Source organism: Euleptes europaea, chromosome 3 (genome assembly GCF_029931775.1).
Source record: "Euleptes europaea isolate rEulEur1 chromosome 3, rEulEur1.hap1, whole genome shotgun sequence".
Lineage (NCBI taxonomy): Eukaryota > Metazoa > Chordata > Lepidosauria > Squamata > Sphaerodactylidae > Euleptes > Euleptes europaea.
The window spans coordinates 111793130-111816451 of record NC_079314.1 but is presented as its reverse complement, the minus strand read 5'-3'; the positions used below and the strand labels follow the sequence as shown (position 1 = coordinate 111816451).

General features: G+C 46.7%; 1 protein-coding gene across 1 annotated transcript in view; it reads left to right on the top strand.

Moving 5' to 3' along the window:
* The first annotated feature begins 8243 nt into the window (after nucleotides 1-8243).
* Nucleotides 8244-23322, top strand: part of LOC130474915 (solute carrier organic anion transporter family member 1A2-like) — a 35552-nt gene continuing 20473 nt past the window's right edge. The window contains exons 1-5 of the mRNA XM_056846606.1: nucleotides 8244-8279; nucleotides 10472-10582; nucleotides 18832-18973; nucleotides 19859-19991; nucleotides 22599-22699. Of these exons, the coding sequence (XP_056702584.1) occupies nucleotides 8244-8279; nucleotides 10472-10582; nucleotides 18832-18973; nucleotides 19859-19991; nucleotides 22599-22699 (523 nt within the window). The remainder of the gene's footprint in view (nucleotides 8280-10471; nucleotides 10583-18831; nucleotides 18974-19858; nucleotides 19992-22598; nucleotides 22700-23322) is intronic.

Here is a 23322-nt window from a genome sequence, read left to right as displayed (position 1 = left end):
ACGTTGTGCTCCTCTGACAGAAATCCCTTCTGTCCACAGAAACCTTCCAGTAGATGCAAGCCAATATTCTGTAATTTGATGTCATTTGATGATACAAGCTTTTAATGGATCTATTGCTGGGTGTTTTTCCTTTTGTATATTCATAAGACTGAGCTTTTCCTGTGAAGTCTTGCTTACAGCTTGTGAGAATTTGGGATATTGACATTTTTAAACTCTTTTTGTTTTTTGCTATCAAGTCTCATCTGACTTATGGGGACCTGTGGGGTTTTCAAGGCAAGAGACGTTCAGAGGCGGTTTGCCATTACCTGCCTCTGCATAGCAACCCTGGACTTCCTTGGTGGTTTCCCATCCAAACACTGACCCCGGCCAACCCTGCTTAGCATCTGAGATCTGATGAGATTGGGCAAGCCGGGGCCGTCTATTTTAACATATTTAATATAGATACAGATCTGTTTTATCTTTGGGAAATAATTTGTTTGAAACGGTTGATGTTTAATGACAGCAAGACTGTAATTTGCACTGTAAACCTCTTGTTTTGGATGATTGAATGCTTGCAGCCATCTAGTTATTTATTATATTCTGTTGACGGTTTATCTGGTTTATCTGGACATTTCCTCGGCTTGGGTTTCATATTCTCTTGGGGTTGTTGGAGGACAACCCTTTTTCATTCCCCCTTTTTCATTTACTTTGATTAACTCCTCTTGCTCCATTTCCCTGTTCGAAAACACCCTCCCCTCAGGCTGCTTCAAGCCCAGAGATAAGGGCCGTTTATGCATGGGTACTTCCTCTCACATTTGCCCCCGCTCTCTCAGTTGTTCCTTGGAGTTATGCATGAGTTTTCCATCCGTTAGAGATGACCTCGTGCCCAGCCCTCACAATGTCCGGGTCTTCCCAGTCCTCTGTTAACACGACTCTTCCATCTTCCCTGAGCAAAGCCTGGGTGAAATCCCCATGCAGAACGCCAAGTGCGGGGCATGCAAACTTGGTTTCTCTCACAGCCAATTACAAAACAGCATGTCCAGAGGCGGGGATTGAAATACTTTCTGCTTCTTTCTGAGCACAAGGAAGGCTTTTTAAAACTGAGGCTTGGGTTTCTCCCCCCCTTCCTTTCAGATTGCTCCTTTTTTTGGTTCTTAATATGCTTTTTTAATGTGGCAATTGGGTTTGGGGGGATTTTCTCTCACAGTATGCACTACAAGGAAGCCAATTAAAAAGGCAAAATTTAAAGGGTTGGGACTTAATTTGAACTTGGAGGCTGCTGGTGCAGAGATTCCCAACAGGAAAGTGCGGGTCCAGCCAGCAATGAACCTCAGGTAAAAAAAAAACTCCCATGTATAAATGACTAAGGAAAACGGAACTCCCTGATTCTTAACTCTTCTGAACCTGAAGGCAGCTTGGTCGGCCCAGTAGAAATGAGGGGCCATATAAATATATATTTCCATCAAGTCACAGCTGACCCCGTGGGGTTTTCAAGGCAAGCGACATTCAGAGGTGGTATTCTTTGGTGTTCTCCTATCCAAATATTGACCAGGGCTGACCCTGCTTAGTCAACATCGGTAGCTGCATTCTCTCCTGGTCCTTGGGCTATTGGATCGCCAGATTGCCACCCAACAGCCCCGTAGGGCAGCTTCTTGAGCATACTGAAAGGGTACTAATAAATCATCTATTATGGAGATGTTGACCTTGATGGACCAATGACCTGACTTGGTATAAGGCAGCTTTGTGTGTTCAACAAGAGTAGCTGCATTCTCCCCTTTGACTATTGGTCCTATTGGCTTGCCAGGAATGAGGGCGGGCTATAAGTGTGAATTAATAAAATAAATAATTTTTAAAAAATAATCTCCAGATTGCCACCTAACAGCTCTATAGGGCAGCTTCTTGAGCATACTTGAAGGGTACTAATAAGTAATCTATTATGGGGATGTTGAGAAGCGAGTTCACATTGCAAAAAAAAAATCAGAGAGAAACAATTTCAGGGCATGTGAGGCTGTAGATATTGACAGAACTCGATCATGTTGGGGCCGTTGTATATCCTAGTTAATTTTCAACAGAACGGGAATGAAAGATCAAAGTCAAATTTAAGAGACATTATTCGAAGTATTCTCAAACACATACTGCGATCTCAGTAAGTAAACGATGACATTTGTTTTCCTAATGCTTTTCCAGTTTGGATGTTTGTTTTGATATTTAAACAGGGTTGACAACTGAGCCAACAACAAAAGCCGCCCGGTAATTTGATGCGCAGTGATGGCACGGGGAGAAACATCTCTTGTTAAAATGTGCCCACCGAGCGACTGTTGGTGGCACAACTCCTAGAGCCACCTGTACAGTTGCCAACCCCTGTAGTTTTGTAGCCAAGGTTGCCACGCAAAAATTACAAGCTCTTGAGTATTTTGCAAAATGTTATCACGTGCATTCTGGAAGAAGAGATTTCGAAACTGGGACTGTGGTTTTACATCGCCGTCCTAAGCAGAATTTCACCCTTCGAAGTCAGCAGGCTGAGAAGGATGTAACTCTGCTTAGGAGTGCACTGTTTAGGAGCAGACTTAAGCAGGTCAACTCAGAAGTAAGTCCCATTTTATTGAGGGGCGCTTACTCCCAGGAAAGGTGTTCTTAGACTGATTGTTGTTGTTAGGTTTTGTAGAATGTTGGGTAGAATTTGCCAGGCAATGGTGAAAAGCTGTATCTGCTGCAAGTTGCTTAGCTGCTCAAAATGCAGGAATGCTAGAAGACACAGGGGCTATCAGCCTTCAACTGATTAGAAATGTAAAAGATGCTAATTCCTGAAATTCAGAGAAGGATTCAACCAGGGAAGTGGCTCAGCTAAACTGTTTCAGATTAACGGGAGCCAAATTAGCAGTTTCCACTCATCAGTAGTATTCACATTAACACACATGAAGATACCTTAAATCAGACCACTGGTCCATCAAGGTCAGTATTGCTTACTCAGACTGGCAGTGGCTCTCCAGGGTCTCAGGTAGAGGTTTTTCACATCACCTGTTGCCAGATCCTTTAAATGGAAATGACGGGGATTGAATTTGGGACCTTCTGCGTGCCAAGCAGATGCTCTGCCCCTGAGCCACAGCCCCTCCCATGAATGGAACTCTCACATGACGCTGCCTTCTACTGAATGAGACCCTTGGTCCATCAAGGTCAGTATTGTCTACTCAAATTGGCAGAAGCTCTCCAGGGCGTCAGGCAGAGGTCTTTGACATCACCCGTTACCTGATGCTTTTTACTGGAGATGTAGGGATTGAACCCAGGGACTTCTGCATGCCAAGCAGATGCTTTACCTCTGAGACACGACCCATTCCCAAGGCTTCTTTTCTGTTTTTTCCCCACATACTCCTTCTAAAGCAGCCTATGACTCCAGGGCCAAATGTGGCTCAGAAGAGAACCAAATAAGAATGTTTGGGGGAAAATAAAATAAAATCTTTAAACAAAAGTATTGGAGAGATAAGTTAGAGTAACTAATATGGGAAGGGAATGGCAGGCAAGGATTTTACAAGATTTCTTAGAAATCCTTTACAAAAAGGGGAGTGATACTGGTGACAGGGCTGGATCTAGGGGGGTGAGGGGGGCAGCTGCCCCAAGTGGTGGACAGAGAGGGGGCGGCATTAAAACTGCTGGCCCTCCTCTCTCTGTCCCTTCAGGTTCCTTTCTGCACTCCCCCAATTCCCTCCCTCTGTCCCAGCCCAGCCTTTTCCTCTAGGGTTGCACTTCTGCCGGATGGAGCTCCCGGGTCTCTTTTTTCTTCCCCTTCATCCCAGTCCTGCACTGTGCTACCCCTTCCTCCAAACAGGGGAGGGGCTGTGGCTCAACGGTAGAACATCTGCTTGGCATGCAGAAGGTCCCAGGTTCAATCGCTGGCATCTCCAGTTAAAGGGACTAGGCAAGTAGGTGATGTGAAAGACCTGTCCCTGGAAGTCTGGAGAGCCGCTGCCAGTGTGAGTAGACAATACTGACTTTGATGGACAAGGGCCTGATTCAGTATAAGGCAGTTTCATGTGTTCAATAACTAGCAAAGGAAGAAGGAGGGTGGCCACCCCAGTGGGGAGGAACGGGATCTGTGCTGTGCCATGCCAGCAAGCGGTTGAGGCGAGGCAGCTGCTGATGCCTCCCTGTTTGCCTCCCTGGCTGCTGCTGGCATTGCCCGCAGCCACTGGGATGGAGCTCCTGGGTCTCTTTTTTCTTCTCCCCTATCCCAATCCCGCACTGTGCTAGCCACTCCCTCCATACAGGATAAGCAGCAGGGGCAAAAGGAAGGCAGCCACCCCAGCAGGGTGGAACGGGGTCTGTGCCATGCTGGGCCGGCAGGGGGTGCAGGCGAGGTGTCTTGGGTAAAGCAGGTGCCAGGCAAGGCAGTCACTGGAACCTGCCTGCCTGGCCACTGCTGGCATTGCCTGTGGCCGCTGGGAGGGAGTTCCCAGGCCTCTTCTTGTTCTCTCCAGGTACTAGCTGGAGAACTCATGAAATTACAACTGACCTCCAGCCGATAGAGATCATTTCACCTGGAGAAAATGGCTGCTTTGGCAATTAGACTCTATGGCACTGAAGTCCCTCCCCTTTCTAAACCCCACCCTCCTCAGGCTCTGCCCCAAAAACCTCCCTCCAGTGGCGAAGAGGGTCCTGACAACCCTAACTGAGAAGATATGGAGAGTTGGATGGGGTTGTAGCTGTGTCTTGTGGAATGTTGTTTTCTTCCTCTCTTCCCCCTCCTTTTTTTCTTTTCTCCTTTTGAGCATGTTTTTCCATTGGGCAGCGGCTTGATAGTACTTAAAGGACTAGTGAGGAGGCTTCTCTCTCTCTTGTTTAGTACAGCTGCTGCTGCTTGTGGTCTGTTAGAGAAATTTTGAGAAAGAGACGCTATTTTATTCTCTCTCGTCTTTGTTTTATTTATTGAACACATGAACACATGAAGCTGCCTTATACTGAATCAGACCCCTGGTCCATCAAAGTCAGTATTGTCTACTCAGATCAGCAGCGGCTCTCCAGGGTCTCAGGTAGAGGTCTTTTCCTACTTGCCTGTCCCCTTAACTCAGGGATGGGGAACCTCAGGCCCGGGGGCCATATGCGGCCCCCGAGGACATTTTTGTGGCCCTCGGGAGCTCCAGGGCCCCGCCACAGAGGCGCAGCACAGGGTGGCCCTCCCTGAGGGTATTCCTGGGGCCACGGCTTGCAGGGGCTCTGCAGCAGCCTTTGGACCTCCTCTCACCAACTGACGGCTGTTGGTCGCCGAGAGGAGGGGGAGGGACGCTTCCCCCAGGGCTGCCCTCTATAGCCGCAGCGTGCAGGAACTCCAGGGCACACTGTAAGCCCCTCTTGCTGCCTGTCGGCTATTGAACAGCAAGAGGGAGGGGGGAAAGAGGCCCGCAGCTCCCGGCGGCAGACATGTGCGCAGGAGCCAATCAGGCTTCGGGGGGGCTTTTGTGGACTCTGGGGGTGAGAGGGCAAGGAGTCTGGGGCCAGGTCGTGTGGGGCTGGCATGTGTGTGTGTGTGTGTGTGTGTGTGTGTGTGTGTGTGTGGAGGGGGAAGGCTTTTCTCTCTCCCTCACTTTCTGTCTCTTTCTTTGTCTGTCTCCCTCCGTCCTTTTCTTTCTCCCCCTCTTTCCATTTCTTTCTCCCTTTTCTTCTTTCTCTGTTTTCCTTCCTCCCTCCCTGGCTGATCGACTGCGGGCTGCGCCCCCTGGCGCCTTGTTTGCTCGGGCCTACCGCTGGCTGCCCTCCCTGGGGGGGAGCGGGGCGCCTTCCAGGCCTTCTTTGCGTGGCCTCCCCTGGGGTTGCCAACCTCCAGATGGTGGCCGGAGACCTGGCAACCCTAGCCTCTTCCCCCCCCACCGGGAGATCTACACCTGGTATGGCCCCCGAATGATGTTATAAATGTGCAAATGGCCCTCGGCAGGAAAAAGGTTCCCCACCCCTGCTTTAGGAGGAGAGTGTTTGTGTTTTTTATGAAATGGAGTGAGATAAAGATAAACAAGAGATAACGATAAGATAAAGATTAGTAGGTTTTAACTGGATTAGAACCCCTGAGTTTTAGACTGTGCAATATTTATTTACATATTTACTCATTTATTTATTTATCTATTATATTGCAATTTTACCTGCGATGAGTAAGAACCGGGGTTGCCCTACTGAGGATGATTTATCCCTGATTAGTAAACAGAGCCAAATGGGGATTATTGGGGCAGGGGTCTGTTAAGATCCTTCCCTGTTGAAAATAAATAGGCCGAATACCCATACCTGTAAACCCGAAATAAGCCGAATACCCGTACCAGTAAATATGGATATTTGGTGTTATTTCTGGGTTTCCTGAAAAAATGTGGGTCCATTATAGTCTATAGAATTTTTCCCCCAAAGCTCCTATGGGGGCATTTTTGGAGGTAGAGTTCCCAAATTTTCAGGGCAGCTTCAAGGGACTCTCCTTGCATGAACCCCTAAGTTTGGTGAACATTGGAGGGGTCCAATTTTATGTTCAGTTAATGTGGCGCAGCGTGGTAAGCTGCAGTTTTGCAGTCCAAAGCTTTGCTCACGACCTGAAAGTTCGATCCCGACGGAAGTTGGTTTCAGGTAGCCGGCTCAAGATTGACTCAGCCTTCCATCCTTCCGAGGTCGGTGAAATGAGTACCCAGCTTGCTGGGGGTAAAGGGAAGATGACGGGGGAAGGCACTGGCAAACCACCCCGTAAACAAAGTCTGCCTAGAAAATATCGGGATGTGACATCACCCCATGGGTCAAGAATGACCCGGTGCTTGCACAGGGGACTTTTACCTTTACCTTTTAATGTGTTTCCATGTTGCTCTTTCAGCCTGCTTAACTGTGCTTTAAATTTCCCTTTGATTTCTTTGATCTTGTGCAACAGATCTCTTGTTGGACGCATCATAGTCTGGTGTCTCAGCTGTGACCATTCTGCCTTGAGTGACTATGCTAGGAGTTTAGCCTCTTGACAGAATCTAGACCTCTGATGGTATTGCACCCAGCTTCGCTGACACATGCAAACCCCCTCATCATATTAAGGTGATGGGGGGGGGCTTCCTGTTGGGTGAGGAAAAGGAAAAATAATCCAGTCCCTTCTTGTGGGGTAATATCCCAGCACTTACTAAATGCAGGATATTCCACATTTTAAAGGCAGAGTCCTTAAACAGCCAATTCTATTAATGTGAAGGAATTCTGAATAGCACATGGACAAAATGTTTAAGAAAAACTGTTTTAATAAACGTTCGTAAAGTATTTCAAAACAAATGACATTTTCTTTAAGAGGTTTCTGTAACTTTTACCTCATCTTAACTAAAACAGTGTAACATCATGAGAGAGTTTGAGACAGACAGTCAGGCAGTTGTCAGTGGCAGTTAGCAGCATCAGTTAGTTACAGTAACTGTCAACAGAAGGGAGGGGGTGATTCTGGAGGAGGAAAGAACCCTCTGTCACTCAAATTAGGCTCCAGAGATTTTCCAACACATCCACCATGCTGTTTCAGAATTCCAAAGGTGACTGAGGGCTTAAAAACTTTGGGGACCTCTGGACTAACAAGTGCATTACATCAGTTGCATTTCCTGATCCGTTGTCCTGCACTTGTACTATCTGTGCTGGAATAAATCTCCAAGGTGCTGCTGGACTCTGGAACTTTGTGAAATAATGTACCAGGCTCTGAAAGTCTTGTTAGTAGTAGAATAGTAAGAAGAGTTGGTTTTTATATGCTGACTCTCTACCACTTAAGGAAGAATCAAGCCAGCTTACAATCACCCCTCTCCACAACAGACACCCTGTGAGGTAGGTGGGGCTAAGAGAGTTCAGAGAGAACTGTGACTAGTCCACGGTCACCCAGCTGGCTTCATGTGTAGGAGTGGGGAAACCAACCCGGTTCACCAGATTAATGTCCGCCACTCATGTGGAGGAGTGGGGAATCAAACCTGGTTCTCCAGATCAGAGTCTACCACTCCAAACCACTGCTTTTAACCACTACAGCACGCTGGCTTTGTTAGGGTAGCCACACACAGAGAACTGTTATCCATCATGCTCACCACAATTCCCATCGGTAGCCTTTAACTGCCATGAGGCTGGTGATATTTGGGTCCTATCAGGAGTTAATTGCCTCTGGACTGGCCCGAAATCAAGGTAACCAAAGACCTGCAAGGATTAACATTGCTTAGGGAATTAGAGACCTGGTCTTTCACAGGCTCAGCCAGAAAAAAAAGAGAGCAGTGAACTCTGACAGGTAGTGTATGGTCTGTTCTGGGTCTGAGATGGAGACCGAAGCTGCTGTCAGCGATGGCGTCAAGGTGGGTGATCCCTCCACATAGAATTGTACTCAGTTGTTTGGATGATTGTAAAGGAGAACGATACGAGCGTCCACTGGAGGGTCAGGGCAGTTTTCTGGCTTCTTCAACTTGATTTGGCTCAACTTCTCTCCTTTTCGCTTGCTCACCAAGTGGCCGATGAATAAAACAAAAGGTTTCACAGACTGCTTACAAAATAGTACATTCAAGGCTGTTCCTTTTTCCCCGCTCCTGCTTTGCCCTGCTTTGCCTCTCTGTTGAAAGATCTGCTGGTACGTAAGACTGCTGTGCCTTTATCCCAGAGGAAATTCCAGGATGTGTTAGATTTGAGGAGGAAGGCCAATTCAGTTCCCTTTAAGGGGATCACCAAGGTATGGACAGAAAGGTTGGAGCCAGGGGGATATTAGAGCAAAGAGGACGGGAAGAAAAATCTGACCTGTTGTAGAGGGGTGGGGGTAGAGAGAATGTTACAATGGGGTATGCAGAAATGTTGCAGTTGCATATTCATCTTCCTGCCCTGAGAGCTAGAAACTTACTTTAAAAAAATTGGGATGATTCAGATTTCAGTACCTAACAGCCTCAGTGGCTACCTGGGGCTGTCCGGTTGCATGCTGTTGATGTTGATCCCGGAATGTGGTTTTTAAATTTGTATTGCACGATCAAATGATGCAATGGTAGCAAAGTACAAGGATTACAAAGGCAGCTCTGTTTACCAGATTGCTCTGTGAGAAGAGGCAAAATTGCATAAGTGCTACTTTGGGGGGGGGACCCAATGCTGTTTATACGGAGTTGGCAGGGACAGAATTCTCAGGATGTGTGTGAATTATATTTTAGCAAGCAAGAGACCTGCAAGGTGTGTCCCCCTGTAACCCCTTCCCCACACCATTTTCTTTTTTCCTCTCCTCCTGGCAGCTCCCATGTCCTCTCTCCTCTCCCTGCTTCCTTCTCTTCTTCTTGCTCACCAACTAACTTTTTCTTTTATCTGCCTCCCCCAGGTCTTCAGCTTTACATACTTACTTCATTTATACTCCACCATACCTCCCAATGGGGACCCAAAGCAGTTTACATCATTGCTCTCTCCTCCATTTTATCTTCACAACAACTCTGTGAGGTAGATTAGACTGAGAGAAAGTGACTAGTCTAAGGTCTCCCAGCACGATTCCATGGCAGAGTGGGGATTTGAAACTGGGTCTCTCAGTTCCTAGTCTGACATTCTAACCACTAAACCACACAGGCGCTCAACTTTCCCTTCTTTCCTCCCCCTGGCAGCCTCTCCCTGGGAAAAGTCTGGCCAAGTTGCTAACATGGTGTGGTAGCAATTTGCTCAGGTGAGTTGTGTGGTATCCCTTTCTGGGCCTGGCCAAGTGCGTAGGCTTCTGCTGAGCCAAGGCCAGTTGTGTAGCATCAAGTCATCTGGTAGCCACTGCCTCATCTGGATGTCATGCAAGTTGCACGGTAGCAATTTGCTCATTGGTTGCTGCCGGACCTAACCCCAATGCGTCTTCCTTACAGGGCAGGACGGAGGGTAGCAGGGTTGGCTAAAGTAGCCCTGGAAAGGGCCTTCCTTCTTGCCTTTTACTAACAGAAACCGTTTCAAGGCTGGCAATATTGTGGTTGCCTAGCAACCCCCACAATAGCCATTGTAACCTCAGCATCTGCATTTTGGGGGACATTTCAGGTCGTAGAGAGGATGGGGAGTCAGACTTCTGTTTGCAGAAGCCTTCTTCACAGGATGTTTTAGATGGAATCCAACCCAGAATGTAGATTTGAGGACACTTTTTCGCTCACTAGCAAAATGTCTGTCATTAGACAGTGGTGTGTGGATGTATGGGGAAGTGGCACTTGTAAAATACAAGAACTCCTTGCGTGAGGGGTATAATCCCTGAGAATTTCGTCTTAATTGTTGGAGTAGTTACAGATTGGATTATATTTCCCAGTGCATCACAAGTAAACAACTGCCAAACCGATCAACCCATCTGAGCGTGGGCTATCACAATATGAAGGAAGCCGAACAAAATTCAGTGAGCTGATCCTGAATGCAATTGCTGTGCAGATCCCAAATTGAATGCTTTTGTTTGGTTTTGGGTGTTTTACCAATGAGCATACAAACATTTACAAGAGAGCATAAAAACAGAATGGCAATTTTCGAAGTTAGTTTCATTATTATCGACATGTTTGTTTTCTTCTTTTAAAAGGCCAGTGGGACGAATACAGATAACCACAAGGACGATTCCATGGCCCATTCAAAGAGCAAAGTGGAAGGCACGAGGAAGCTAACTGACATCTTTTGTATATCCAAGCTGAAGGTACTGCAATTCTAATTCCAATTCTCTGGGTCAATTAAAAACAAACATGTAGCTGATTCTGTGTTAGGATTGCCAGGTCCATCTTCACCTCCAGCGTGGTTTTTTTTTTTGGTGGAGCCAGAGGAGGGCATGGTTTGGGGACGGGAGGGACTTCAATGCCAAAGAGTCCAATTGCCAAAGCGGCCATTTCCTCCAGGTGAACTGATCTCTATCGCTTGGAGATCAGTTCTAATAGCACGAGATCTCCAGCTACTACTACTACTACTTTCACCCATTACTCAGTTAATCTGAGAGAGGCAGTCTGCCGAGATCTTCCTTGTGAGGCAATTCGCCATAATCAATATATACGGTCCTTATCACTGGACTGGAAATCACCCAGACGGCTAAAAATAATTCATGAAAGAGAAGCCGGCACCACAGAATTAGAACTAATTAGGAGCTGAGGAAGCCACCGAAACGTGTCCTGACCGGTTACACGTCCCCACACACGACCCCCTACTAGACCAGAATCAACTCGAGACAGCTCTCTTGCCCCCGCAAGAACCACCTTTCAGCTCTGGGGTTTTCCCTGCCTTGAGGCGACACGCCCTCTGCGCTGCACATTCTCCGTGCCTTACACAGGGACTGGGGTAGCAACAACTGTGCGGTTCCATTGTACATTCTCTCTTAAGAATCTCTGATAGCACATTTATGCAGTTGGTTTAATACTGTGAATTAACAGTTACATTTTTTTGTTAAATTCGGTCACATTAATTTTTTTGTTTCAAGTTTATATTTCATTGTATGTAATTAATAGCAATGAGGCTATGTTGTGTTATTACATGCAATACTGAGAATTGATCAGTCTCTACATTATTTTAATGGTTGGTTGGTTTTTCTGTTGCTTATACTTATGTCTTTGCATACTTTTAATTTGAATATTATTAAATTGCTATTAAGTGTACATCATACAAGCATATTCATTTTCAGTTTCCAATCTGAGCCCTCGTGCTGCACTTTATCTTAGTCTGTCACTAGCTGGAGGTTGGCAACCCTATTCTGTGGGTGTCTGTTGAGTAAGCTTTTAAGTGATGAAGGAGATAACATTCCTCTGGTAGCCCCTGAAGGGTCAATCACACACAATGTGGAACTCCGTGTAGGCACATAGTTGAGCATCCCACAACGCTTTCCAGCTTCTTCCATCCTCTTTCACACATGGCTTATGCAGAACCACAACGGGGAAAATTATAGCAGTGCAGTCCTTAGCAGAGTTACACCCTTCGAAGTCCATTGAATTCAATAGATTTTAAAGGGTGTAACTCTGCTTAGGATTGCACTGTAAAAAGATCAGGTGTTTTGACCACCATCACTGTAGACACCAAGATCAAATAAATTCTTTTGGGGAAAACAGGAACCGCTGCCAATGCTGGTGAACACTGGCTGGAAACAGGACCCCTGTTTTCTCCAGAATAGCCTCACAGATGCTTTATTTTCAAACAGCAGCTTGTATTACTAGTGCTAGAAATGTATCCTCAATGGTCGCAGAGGTTTTCTTGTTTTTTAATGCAAGCTGGACACAAATGGATTGTTACTGAGGCTTCCATGAGAGGATAATTTTTTATTTTTTATATTCCTAGGGTTGCCATCCTCCAGGTACTAGCTGGAGATCTCCCGCTGTTACAACTGATCTCCAGCCGATAGAGATCAGTTCACTTAGAGAAAATGGCCATTTTGCCAATTGGACTCTATGGCATTGAAGCCCCTCCCCTCCCCAAACCCCACTCTCCTCAGGATCCACCCCCAAAACCTCCCACTGGTTGCGAAGAGGGACGTGGCAACCTTATTTATTGCGTTTGTACTCCACCCTCCCCCAGGCTCATAGTTGGGGCCTGGATGTCTCCTGGAATCACAATTGACTTCCAGACTACAGAGATCAGTTCCCCTGGAGAAAATGGATGCTTTGGAGGGTGGGCTCTATAGTATTGTACCCCACTGAGTTCCTTCCTCTCCCGAAACCCTGTCCTTCCTAGGCTCCACCCCTAAATCTCCAGGAATGTCCCAAGCCAGAGTTGACAACTCTAGCATGGAGAAATGGCCCACGAGACAGGGAAAAACACAGGAGGTAAACTATTGCATGGCAATGTCATGAGGGTTGCCAGGCCTCTCTTCGCCACCGGCGGGAGGTTTTTGGGGCAGATCCTGAGAAGGGCAGAGTTTGGGGAGGGGAGGGTCTTCAATGCCATAGAGTCCAATTGCCAAAGCAGCCATTTTCTCCAGGTGAACTGATCTCTGTCGGCTGGAGATCACTTGTAATAGCAGGAGATCAGCTACTACCTGGAGGCTGACAACCCTAAATGTCATGAAGAAGCTTCAAAAATAGCTGCAGGGTTTTTTGAGGGGAGGAATACAGAGCTAAAAGTCGGAATGTGAGACCTGCATCAGGGGCTGCAGATTGCAACAACAGCTACAAGAAACAAGGGCTGAATGTGTTTTGAAGTTAAATAAAAAGTAAAGGTAAAGGTCCCCTGTGCAAGCACCAGGTCATTCCTGACCCATGGGGTGACGTCACATCCCAACGTTTCCAAGGCAGACTTTGTTTGCGGGGTGGTTTGCCAGGGCCTTCCCCAGTCATCTTGAAGTTAAATAGTGGCAGGCAAAGGAGAAAGTTCCAGCATGCGGTGGTGGCAAAAGTTGAGGATTGCCCCCCCCCCACATGGTAAGTGGTAACTCCAGGATCTAGCCTTCCCAGCAACAGACTACAGTCTCCTTAAGGGGTCAAACTTCTAAAATTCAACAATGAAACAAATTACAGCTATTAACGGCACCATTTTTCCAGAATTGGCTTCCATCACAAGCTAATTAGGAGGGCTGGGAAGATTTTGGAATGACGGCCTTGTGAATGTTCCAGTTAGGGTTGCCGGGTCCCTCTTCACCACCGGCGGGACGTTTTTGGGGTGGAGCCTGGGGAGGGCGGGGTTTGGGGAAGAGAGGGACTTCAATGCCATAGAGTCCAATTGCCAAAGCGGCCATTTTCTCCAGGGGAACTGATCTCTATTGGCTGGAGATCCGTTGTAATAGCGGGAGATCTCCAGCTAGTACCTAGAGGTTGAAACGCAAAAAGCAGCACTATGACCTAATCAAGGTTGTACACCTGGTTGTACACAAGGTTGTACACATACATAACCCAATAGGTACAGAATGCAATAAAATATATTTCCTTCAAACAACAGAATAAACATATATTCAACTTATCTAAGTACCTAACTAACTGAGCTCTTCCGCCTGAAACGGAAGGCTGTGAAAGCGCACCTCCAAGACATTATTATAGATACCACAAGCTTGCGGAAGTATTCCCTGACTGGAAGCAGCATCGCCAATTCGATCCTCTGATTGTAATAGTGATACGATGATCCTTATAATGAGCTCAGTGCTACTGAAGAAAAGTTGATTTTGAAATAGGCTAACTGGATCCTGCCCTATCTCACATTTTTTATCTTCCATCCATACATCACGTGATGGATCGTGAGTTTGCCAAACCATACTCTGGTCTGATACTTTCATGCGTTCTGCCCCTTTAAATCTTCGGAGGGAACAGCAGCAAGAATTGGATATCACAGTCATCATCCCGATGGGACTACAACCTAACTCTATTTTTAAGATCTAAATCTTTGTAAATATACAAGTTAGCAATCTTACCTTTTTTTGCTCCAGTTATAGTTTGTATATGTTGAAAGCATGACATTCATACGACTATTTTGTATCTGCATGTATTTATGCAGCTATTTTGTACTTGTGGTTTGTTAGTTAGGTACTTAGATAGGTTGAATATATGTTTATTCTGTTGTTTGAAGGAAATATATTGTATTGCATTCTGTACCTATTGGGTTATGTATAATTCTACCGGTGTACAACCTTGATTAGGTCATAGTGCTACTTTTTGTGTTTCAGTACCTGGAGGTTGGCAACCCTAGTTCCTGAATGTACTGTGCCGAGATCTTGGTGCTCATTTGAATGCCTAGTGGCATTCTTTCTTTCCCCTTCCAGCTGAACATAATGCCTGAGAAAATGAGGGGCAGGGAAAGCACACTTTATCAGATTTCTTTAAGGGAACAGTCTTGCTTTTAGCAATAATTATGTTTTTTTCTTGCTGCAAGAAGGAATTGGAGACTATAGTGATCAAATGAGGTCAGGGAACAATGGCACAATTAATTTTGTGCAAGATACCAGTTTAACTATCTGTCTGTGGTCTGCAAGTGGAACTAATGGGATTAAAGTTAATTTGTGCTAGATTTTCCTGACCTCTTTATATGGGATTTAATCTGAGATTAGTGTTTTGTAACTTTGTTTCTGCTTAAGGTTGCCAACCTCCAGATACTAGCTGGAGATCTCCTGCTTTACTACTGATCTCCAGCCGATACAGATCAGTTCACCTGTCGAAAATGGGCGCTTTGGCAATTGGACACTATAGCATTGAAGTCCCTCCCCTCCCCAAACTTACCCTCCTCAGGCTCCACCCGCAAAATCTCCTGCCGGTGGTGAAGAGAGACCTGACAACCCTATTTCTACTACTTCCAGGCCAGTTTTTCTATTAAACAAGAGTAGATGGGAAGCCGTTTCGGGAGGGCAGTGAGAAGGGCAACACACATATACAAAGATAAAGATTGTGAACCAACTATAGAATTTTGCCCAGTTTAGGGTGAGGGATGGGTGGTGTAGGAGTTTCCAGCAGGGTGTCCTTTTGTTGTGGTCCTCGCTACATGTTCTCAGAATTCCAAAAATGCCCATCCTTTCTACAAGGGTATGTACCCCTGGTTTAACCTATACACTAGAAAGCTCGCTAGGGTTGCCTCATGGGTAGTTTCGGCGGGCAATTGCTCACCAATCCACCAGGCTGCTCTGGAGCGGGGATCGCACGCACATGCATGATGTGATCATGTCAGGTCACTTCCAGAGTTTTGGAGGTTTGAGTGCTAAAGCAGCCATGACGATGCGGCGCCTCCGGGGATAAACCAGAAGTGATGTGATCGTATTGTGCGCAGCCGATTACCCCAGCCCCGGCCCCAAAAACCTCCTGCCGATGGACGGGGGGACCTGGCAAGCTCTCTGCTTCATCAGATTTCCACTCCTCTGACCCGCTTTTACCCCTGCACTAGAGTGTCACAATACGAGAAGACAAGAGTCACTGGAAAAGACAATCATGCTAGGAAAAGTTGAGGGCAGCAGGAAAAGAGGAAGACCCAACGAGAGATGGATTGACTCTATAAAGGAAGCCATGGCCCTCAGATTGCAAGACCTCAGCAGGGCTGTTAAAGAATGGACGTTTTGGAGGACGTTGATTCATAAGGTTGCCATGAGTCGGAAGCAATAGACGGAGCGTAGCCGCAGCATTCCTCTCGATCAGCCTGTATCCATTCACATAAATCTTCTGCCTTTGGCTCTGCTCTCAGAGGCAACCACCAGGCCCCAGCTATGCCTTCGCCTTGGCTGTGCCCAGGCATGCCGAAGGAACAAATCACTCGAAAGGTGACTGTTTGAAGGTGCAAACAGCATAGCTGTGGCTCTTATTAACTGGGATGATTTTGCGATACATTTATGAATATGCTTACTAGTGGGATTTTGGAGCTTGCCTTGAACTTTGTCTCCTGAAAATCTCTTTGCTGCCCTACTAACATCGGAAGCACACGGCATCTTGGCCATCTTCTGGTCACTAGGGGTGTGCGGGGGGGGGCGAGGTAGTTGTGAATTTCCTGCATTATGCAGGGGGTTAGACTTGATGACCCTGGTGGTCCCTTCCAACTTTATGATTCTATGATTATTCTATGATATTAATTATTTGTTTGCTTGTTTCTTTATTTGATTTTCTGTGCTGCCCTCCCCCAACCAAGGTCACTCTCAGGACAACCATATAAATAAATCATTAAAATCAACCATAGATAGGATTGCCAGGTCCCTCTTTGGCATCGGCGGGAGATTTTGGGGGTGGAGCCTGAGGAGAGTGGGGTTTGGGGAGGGGGGACTTCAATGCTATAGAGTCCAATTGCCAAAGTGGCCATTTTTTCCAGGGAAACTGATCTCTATTGGCTGGAGATCAGTTGTAATAGCAGGAGATCTCCAGCTAGGACCTGGAGGTTTTGCAACTCTAACCATAGACATAATATTTCACAATAAATTAGTAATTAAGATCTAGGGTAGTTAAAACTATCTAAGGTTGCTTAAAAGATGGCATCTAAATTCCTCTTATAGATAACCAAAAGCACACAAGGGACACAGCAGGAAGCAGCTGGGGATACAACACTAGAAGGGTCCAGCAGAGGAGACTGGTCAACGTAAAACCATTGCTGCCCTCAACCGTAGGTAGAATTGTCAACCTCCAGGTGGTGGCTGGAGATCTCCTGCTATTACAACTGATCTGCAGGCAACAGAATTCAGTTCCCCTGGAGAAAATGGCTGCTTTGGCAATTGGATTCTATGGCGTTGAAGTCCCTCCCCTCTCCAAACCCCAGCTTCCTCAGGCTCCACCCCCCAAATTTCCAGATATTTCCCAACCCAGAGCTGGCAATCCTAACTGTAGGCCTGGCAGAACATCTCCCTACAGGTAGGGTTGCCAACCTCCATGTAATAGCAGAAGATCTCCTGCTACTACAACTGATCTCCAGCTGATAGAGATCAGTTCCCCTGGAGAAAATGGCTGCTTTGGCCATTGGACTCTATGGCATTGAAGTCCCTCCCCTCTCCAAACCCTGCCCTCCTCAGGCTCCGCCCCAAAAACCTCCCACCAATGGTGAAGATGGACCTGGCAACCCTACTTGCAGGCCCTGCTGAACTGAGCCGTGTCCCACAGGGCTTGGGCCTCATTTGACAGAGTGTTCCACCAGAGTGGGGCCAGGGCTGAAAAAACCCTGGCTCTGGTTGAGGACAGCTGGATACATCATGGGCCAGGGACCACCATCATCTGAGAGCCATCATCAAGGCGCCATTGTTGTTTATTGATAATCCAATGTCTTACTTATTTGTATATTTATGACTTCATTTGTAATTCTATGTTGTTAGCCGCCAAGGATTAAAATATAACAAACAAACAACAAAAGCAAACAGACAAACAAATAAACCATGATTATTCTACTCATCTCTAACATTTACTGCTGTCAGTCACGGCCAATTGTAACATTTGTAAGGTCTCACATCATCATATGCCTTAACTACTTTGTGAATCTTCACAAACCCATGCATGAACTTATATATATATTTGCTGTCAAGTCACAGCTGACTTATGATGACCCCCCTATGGTTTTCAAGGCAAGAGATGTTCAGAGCTGGTTTGCCATTGCCTGCCACTATGTCGCATAGGGTTGGCAACCTCCCAGTGGTGGATGGAGATCTCCCGCTATTACAACTGATCTCCAGGCGATAAAAATCAGTTCCCCTGGAGAAAATGGCCACTTTGGCACCTGTACTCTAGGACATTGAAGCCTGTCCCCTCTCCAAACCCTGCCCTCATCATACTCCACCCCCAAAATATCTAGGTATTTCCCATCCTGGAGCTGGCAACCCTAGTATCATGACCCTGGTATTCCTTGGTGGTCTCCCATCCCAATACTAGCCGGGGCCAACCCTCCTTAGCTCCTGAGAACTAATGAGATCAGGCTAGCCTCCTGACTGGTATCAGCTATGAATGATCTCAAGCAGAGTAAAGCTTTCCCAGGAGCTGATTCTTGAGATCTTTCAAATGGAAATACTCTGATACTGGAAATATATTCATGCAAATCAGTTGCTCTACCAATGAGTTACTGGGATGGCCCAGGCTAGCCTAATCTTGTCATATCTCAGAAGCTAAGCAGGGTCAGCCCTGGTTAATACTGGGCTGGGAGACCACCAAAGGAGTCCAGGGTTGATATACCAAGGCAGGCAATGGCAAACCACCACTGACCTTCTCTTGCCTTATAAACCCGACAGGGTCATCCTGAATTGGCTGCGACTCGACAACACTTTCCACCACCAATCAGTTGCTCTACTACTGAGCCATGGTCCCTTCCCAAAGTCTTACGAGCCATGGTTGAAAGAATCATAGTGTGAATTTGCAGATATTGTGAACAGGGTAGGAATCACTCACCACAGGAATGATGTTTGTTGATGGCTTCCCATGGAAACCATGATTATTCCTCAGGCCATTCGTTTTTCAGCCCTGGAGATCAGAAATTTGACATTCGACTTTAATGCTCTTTAGCAGTCTCCTGTTGTTGATTAAATGGGTTTTCTTAATTCTCTTTTAGGTTTTTCTCCTGGCATTATTTTTTGCCTATCTGAGCAAGACCATGTCCGGGGCTTACATAAACAGTATGCTCACACAGATCGAACGGCGGTTCAACATCCCCACTTCACTAGTTGGCGTTATTAGTGGCAGCTTTGAAATGGGTATGCCGGTTGTTACAGTTCTCGGGCTGGATCTAAGCTACATTGGCAATTTCTGTTGATTTCCCCTTCCAGCTTCACACCTTCTACGATGCCACTCCTCAGGGTCCTCTAGGGCCTGGGAACAGCATTTGGGCTGCACTGGGAAGGGGAGGCAGTTCTGTTCCCTGATGGAAAATTTACTCTGGATCCAATCCTTTGATGGGTTTGAGATCTGCAGTTCAGAACTCCACCTTAGAGTCTCTTACCGTGCGTTCCTGAGTGGAATGCCTGCGCCGGGCTTAGGAGGCAACACAGCAGCGCCGAAACCTCTGCCTGGTGCAAAAAACCTGTGCAACCCTCATCACCTAAAAGGTGGCATATCTCGGCCCCCCGAAAAGGCCGCCTAACGGCACCCCCCCCAGCCAGTGCCATGACACCCTGGGAATGCCTCCCGGGATGCTGCTGTGGCCTTTGCGGACATCTGGATGCCGGTGGCAGACTCCGTTGGTGCCTGGGCAGCATTGCATGGGACCCTGTAGCCATAACCTCTGAAAACCCACTGGAAAAATCCTCCGGCAGGAAGGTACCGGGCAGCCGTATATGGCACCCATTTTGCAACTGGTTCCATCTCCCTTGGGACCATTTTACGGAGGCACCCATTAAATGTTCTCAAAATTCCAAAAGTGCCCACAGGCTCAACAAGGTTGGGGGCCCCTGGGCCAGATAACACCAAGCTAGATTGACTGTTTTAAAATGTTCAGTTCCTCTAGTTTTAGCTGCATACCATGTTGATGAAAGGTAACATGCATTTTTGGAGAGGGAAGGCACAAGATTGAGGGGACGACACCAAAGCTCCAAGCCTTGTCTCCCAAACATGTTCATTCTCTGTATTCTTTCTGTCTGCAGGTAACTTGCTGGTGATTGCCTTTGTGAGTTACCTGGGAGCAAAATGTCATAGACCTCGCCTGATTGCTGTGGGTTGCACAGTTATGGCCTTGGGGTGTTTTTTGATAGGGCTGCCTCATTTTCTGATGGGAAGGTGAGTCTCTGTTTGCTTCCATATGTATCCTCTTCACTGTGCCTACCTTGATAGTTTCTCTGCATACGATAGTAATATATCTGTGTATATAGATCAGTTCCCCTGGAGAAAGTGGTTGCTATGGTCAAATGTTGCATGCATTGCATGGTTTTGCAAATGCAGAGTCCCAGACGGTCTATTTCTATTCTTTTCAATGGGCATATAGGTGGGGGGGGGACCCCTTCCGGGCTCCATATCTCACCCCCCTGGCCCCCATCATCACCAAACTTGGGGGTTCTCTCAAGAAGGGCCACCTAAAGCTATGTTGAAAGTTTTGAACGTCCACCTCAAAAAGTGCCCCCCCCCGGAGCCGAGGAAGGGCGCGAATGTGTTTTAAACGGTATTATTCGGCCGAATTTTTTTCCAGAACTTTACATTCGCGCCGAATTTCACGGATCTGAAGCGGGGGAGTTTGGACTTCGGCGTTTTCCGAATCAGAATGGGCCAAATATTGCCGAACCCGAATTTTACCGAATTTTTTTTTCAACAGCCCTAGTTGCTTTAGAGGGTGGACTTAGGGTTGCCAACCTCCAGGTACTAGCTGGAGATCTCCTGCTATTACAACTGATCTCCAGCCGATGCAGATCAGTTCCCCTGGAGAAAATGGCCACTTTGGCAATTGGACTGTATGGCATTGAAGTCCCTCCCCTCCCCAAACCCTCCCCTCTTCAGGCTCTGCCCCCAAAACCTCCCGCTGGTTGTGAAGAGGGACCTGGCAACCCTAGGTGGACTTTATGACATTGTACCTGATGTCCCTCCCCTGCCCAAACCCCACCCTTCTCAGGCTCTGCTCACAAAATATCCAGGTATTTCCTGGGACCCCTGCTTTGGGGCCCCTCTCCCTGGCACCATTTAGCTGAACAGCAGGATGACTTACCAGCAGCAAACTGAGGCCTAGGCCTCTGTCACCAATGATGCATTGACATCACTTCCAGCACTCACTGGAAGTAACGTCATCGCGTCACCAGCAATGTGGGAATGCTCTGGTATTTGGGCAAAAAAAATCCATGGTAAAAACAGCTTCTACCATAGAGTTTTTGCCCAAATACCAGAACATCCCCATAGCACCAGCAATGTGATGATGTCATTTCCAGTGTGCACCGGAAGGGGTGTTGACACATCCCCAATGACAGAGGTTAGGTCTCAGTTTGCTGCTGGTAAGCCCCCTGCCAGTCAGCTGAACAGTGCCAGGGAGAGGGACCCCAAAGCAAGGGTATCTGGCAACCCTATATTTTCCAACCCAGAGGTGGCAACCCTATGCCGGCATGAAACACATGAAGCTGCCATATATTGAATCAGACCCTTGGTCAATCAAAGTCAGTATTGCCTACTCAGACTGGCAGCAGCTCTCCAGGGTCTCAGGCAGGGGTCTTTCACATCACCTACTTGCCTAGTCCCTTTAACTGGAGATGCCGGGGATTGAACCTGGGACCTTCTGCATGCCAAGCAGAGGCTCTACCACTGAGCCACAGTCCCTTCCCCATGCCTACATATATCTCCCTCATTTTCTCCTGCTGTCCTGTGAAGCACTGATGGGCACTGGGGCAAATTGCCAGACTCAGATCCTCCTCCCACTAGCGTGGCCCTGTATTACAGAGTTGGATTGACGGCTGAGAAAAGAACCACCTTCTTTAGGATCATCTATTTCTTCCTTTTGGATTGAGATGATTAACTTCCACACCCTGGAAAATTCAGTGATCATTTTGTAAGTATCGGATAGGGTTGCCAGCTTCCAGGTAGTGGCTGGAGTTCTCCTGGGATTACAACTGATCTCCAGGCGACAGCAATCAGTTCACCTGGAGAAAATGGCTGCTTTGGAAAGTGGACTCTACAACATTATACCCCATTGAAGTCCCTCCCCTTTCTAAACCCTATCCTCCTCAGGTTCCACCCCCCAAAATCTCCAGGTATTTCCCAATCCAGAGCTGGCAACCCTCGTATTGGAGCTGAATGTGCTTGGTAAATACGCACATTGACCCTGTTCAGACTATGTGGCAGCCATGCAAATCGGTAAAATCAGTGCACAGTTAGTAACTCCCATTATGCGACTCTAACATCTGAAAAGGACTTGCGTGTGAGGCTGAATTGCAGTTTTGTACACAAATGTTTTCCCTAGTGCACACTCTTTGCATATTTCCCTTCAAGTGACACAAACATTCCCCAGAAGTTTCATTTGTTTGACCACTCCAGAGTAATTGTAACTTATTGCTTTTAAGTTCTTTTCATGAGTTTTCCCACTTCTGAAAATGCTTAGTAATATTGTGTGTGTAAAGTGCTGTCGAGTCGCAGCCAACTTATGGCGACCCCTTATGGGGTTTTCAAGGCAAGAGACTAACAGAGGTGGTTTGCCATTGCCTTCCTCTGCATTGCGACCCTGGTATTTCTTGGTGGTCTCCCATCCATGTTAACCAGGACCAACCCTGCTTAGCTTCTGAGATTTGACAAGATCCGGCTAGCCTGGGCTATCCATGTCAGGGCACTTAATAACATTAGATCCTGGGAAAAGAAACCAAAGGCACCCTATTGTCATTCCATATATATTTTTTATTTTTATTTTCTTCTCCACAGGTACCAGTATGAAAATGCTGCTTCTTTATCAGAAAATTCTTCTTCATTCACGGCGGTTTGCCTTGCCAATCATACCATGCCTACTGAACAAAGCTCAGAAGGTGAGGTTCCCCTCACTATTCAGTATTTACTCTTATTTCTCTTTTTGTGTAGCTATCTTGGCTGGTAAATTTGTGTTAAGAAAACTAGACTGCTAGGCTTAATAAGTAGGGTTGCCAGGGCTCTCTTCACAACCGGTGGGAGGTTTTAGGAGTGGAGCCTGAGGAGGGTGGGGTTTGGGGAGGGGAGGGACTTCAATGCCATAGAGTCCAATTGCCAAAGGCAGCCATTTTCTGCAGGTGAACTGGAGATCAGTTGTAATAGCAGGAGATCTCCTGCTACTACCTGGAGGTTGTATTCAAAAAACAGCTAATAAGTGCTTACAGGAGTGTAGAATTCAAAATATGGCACTTAAACAGAAATATCCAAATCAGGAGAGTCACGATGCAAAACTTGCAGTTAGAGTAATGTATTAGAACATTAGAAACAAAGCCACTTCTAATGCAACAAATATACAATTAGAACGAAGTTCCAAAACAAATACTAATACAAATTCCAAAGAGGAATGGATCTCTGTTGTCTGAAGATTAGTTGTAATTCTGGAAGAGTTCCAGGGCCCATCTGTAGGGTTGCCAACCGCCAGGCACTAGCTGGAGATCTCCTGCTATTACTACTAATCTCCAGC